Source organism: Rhea americana, unplaced genomic scaffold, assembly GCF_003343005.1.
Source record: "Rhea americana isolate MKP2758 unplaced genomic scaffold, rheAme1 scaffold_287, whole genome shotgun sequence".
Taxonomy (NCBI): Eukaryota; Metazoa; Chordata; class Aves; order Rheiformes; family Rheidae; genus Rhea; species Rhea americana.
In genome coordinates, this window is record NW_028186409.1 from 307,185 (window position 1) to 308,542 (window position 1,358).

Here is a 1,358-nt window from a genome sequence, read left to right on the forward strand (position 1 = left end):
GAGGACCTTGCTGAGGAAGGGCTGGCATCAGCACCACGTGTGCCCACGCAGCGTGATGCTTGGGTGYGCGAGGAGGGCGGCGAAAGAAATACGGGGGGCAAGGGGTGAGGATCGGCCCCAGGACGGCTCGCCTCGGCGCCTGCCCATCACCCGGCCGAGGGGACCGGGTCTGGGGATGGGGCACGGCAGAAATGACACAGCCCGGCCATTTCCACAAGACCAGCTTTAATATCAGTCATGAGAATGAGGAGAAAGCACAGAATAAATTAACGGAGGAAAATTAAAAAAAAAAAAAAAGGAAAAAAGAAAGAAAAAAAGAAAAGAAAACCACCGCCCCGTGCCCAACCCCGCCGAAGACGGACTACACAAGCGGCGTTACAGGCGGAGGAGCACGACACAGCAGCGGCGGCGTGGATCCACCGAGAGCCGCCCGGTCCGGCCCGGCGGGGACCACCCGCGCCGTCCCAAGGATGCTCACCTTTGGGTGACGCGAAGCTCTGAGGCGAGCCGGCCTCGCGGCGCCCGGCCGAGCTTAAGAGTCATCACGGACTGACACGAAGGACAAGAACGGAAGAAGAATCCAAGAGCTTGCGACTTTGTTTGTCTCTTTATTCTAATTCAGCCTACGACGTTAGTAATGGTGATTTCAGGGGATGGCTGGACCCGCGAATTCCTTCTCGGTAGTGAAAATCAGAGACTGTAAAGAGGAACAGAGCTTATAAAGACAGCTAGGAATACATATATATATGTATATATATATATATATTGCCATAAAAAAGAGTTGGCATGCAAGTGCTTTGTACATTTGGCAGTATATGAAATGGTGGGCTCTTTTGCTGTTGTTGTTGTCGTCGCTCTGCGGTTTGTTGGCTTTTGTTTCGCACAGTTCGAAAACGAGCCGCTGCCTTCACGTCTTGAAGACCACCTTCCCCTCCTTCCCCCCAGCCCACCCCCCAACAGGAAAGGACAACGCAAGTCAAGTCCAAGGTGCCTCTCTGGTTTTGGCAGAGTATATATAATATGTATATATCTATATACATAAATATATATATATTTATTTTTAAATGCATAGCGGTTTTCTTCTTTTCTTTTTTCGTGTTTTAGTTATTTATTTATTTTCCCCCTGTTGCAAACCTGAGCTCGGTCCCTGCTTTCCTGTGCAGTTTCCCTTCCTTAGGTGTTGGCACTGTGGAGCTGGTGGCCGGTGTCAGCAGGCGATCTCCTCCAGCGTTCCCAGGGTGGCCTGCAGGGGCACGTTCACAGTGTGGCTGATGGTTTCCGAATGATTTGGCATGGGGTCGCACGTGCTCTGCGGAGCGAGAGCGGGCGACAGCGTTAGCGCGGGACCCCCCCCCCCC

The 1,358-nt window shown here is 52.5% G+C and overlaps 1 protein-coding gene and 1 long non-coding RNA gene across 2 annotated transcripts in view; both read right to left on the bottom strand.

Moving 5' to 3' along the window:
- Positions 1–588: 588 nt before the first annotated feature.
- On the bottom strand, positions 589–1,201 carry LOC146593632 (uncharacterized). The gene is made up of 2 exons (XR_014896348.1): positions 1,135–1,201; positions 589–697 (listed from the first exon to the last, which is right to left on the bottom strand). It is a non-coding gene; the product is annotated as an uncharacterized LOC146593632 (long non-coding RNA).
- A 6-nt stretch (positions 1,202–1,207) lies between these two features.
- The window catches only part of LOC146593633 (acid-sensing ion channel 2-like), a gene marked incomplete at its 5' end in the record, with an annotated part of 93,677 nt that continues 93,526 nt past the window's right edge, over positions 1,208–1,358 (bottom strand). Inside the window, one exon of the mRNA XM_085308943.1 lies at positions 1,208–1,309. Within this exon, the coding sequence (XP_085165069.1) occupies positions 1,208–1,309 (102 nt within the window). The remainder of the gene's footprint in view (positions 1,310–1,358) is intronic.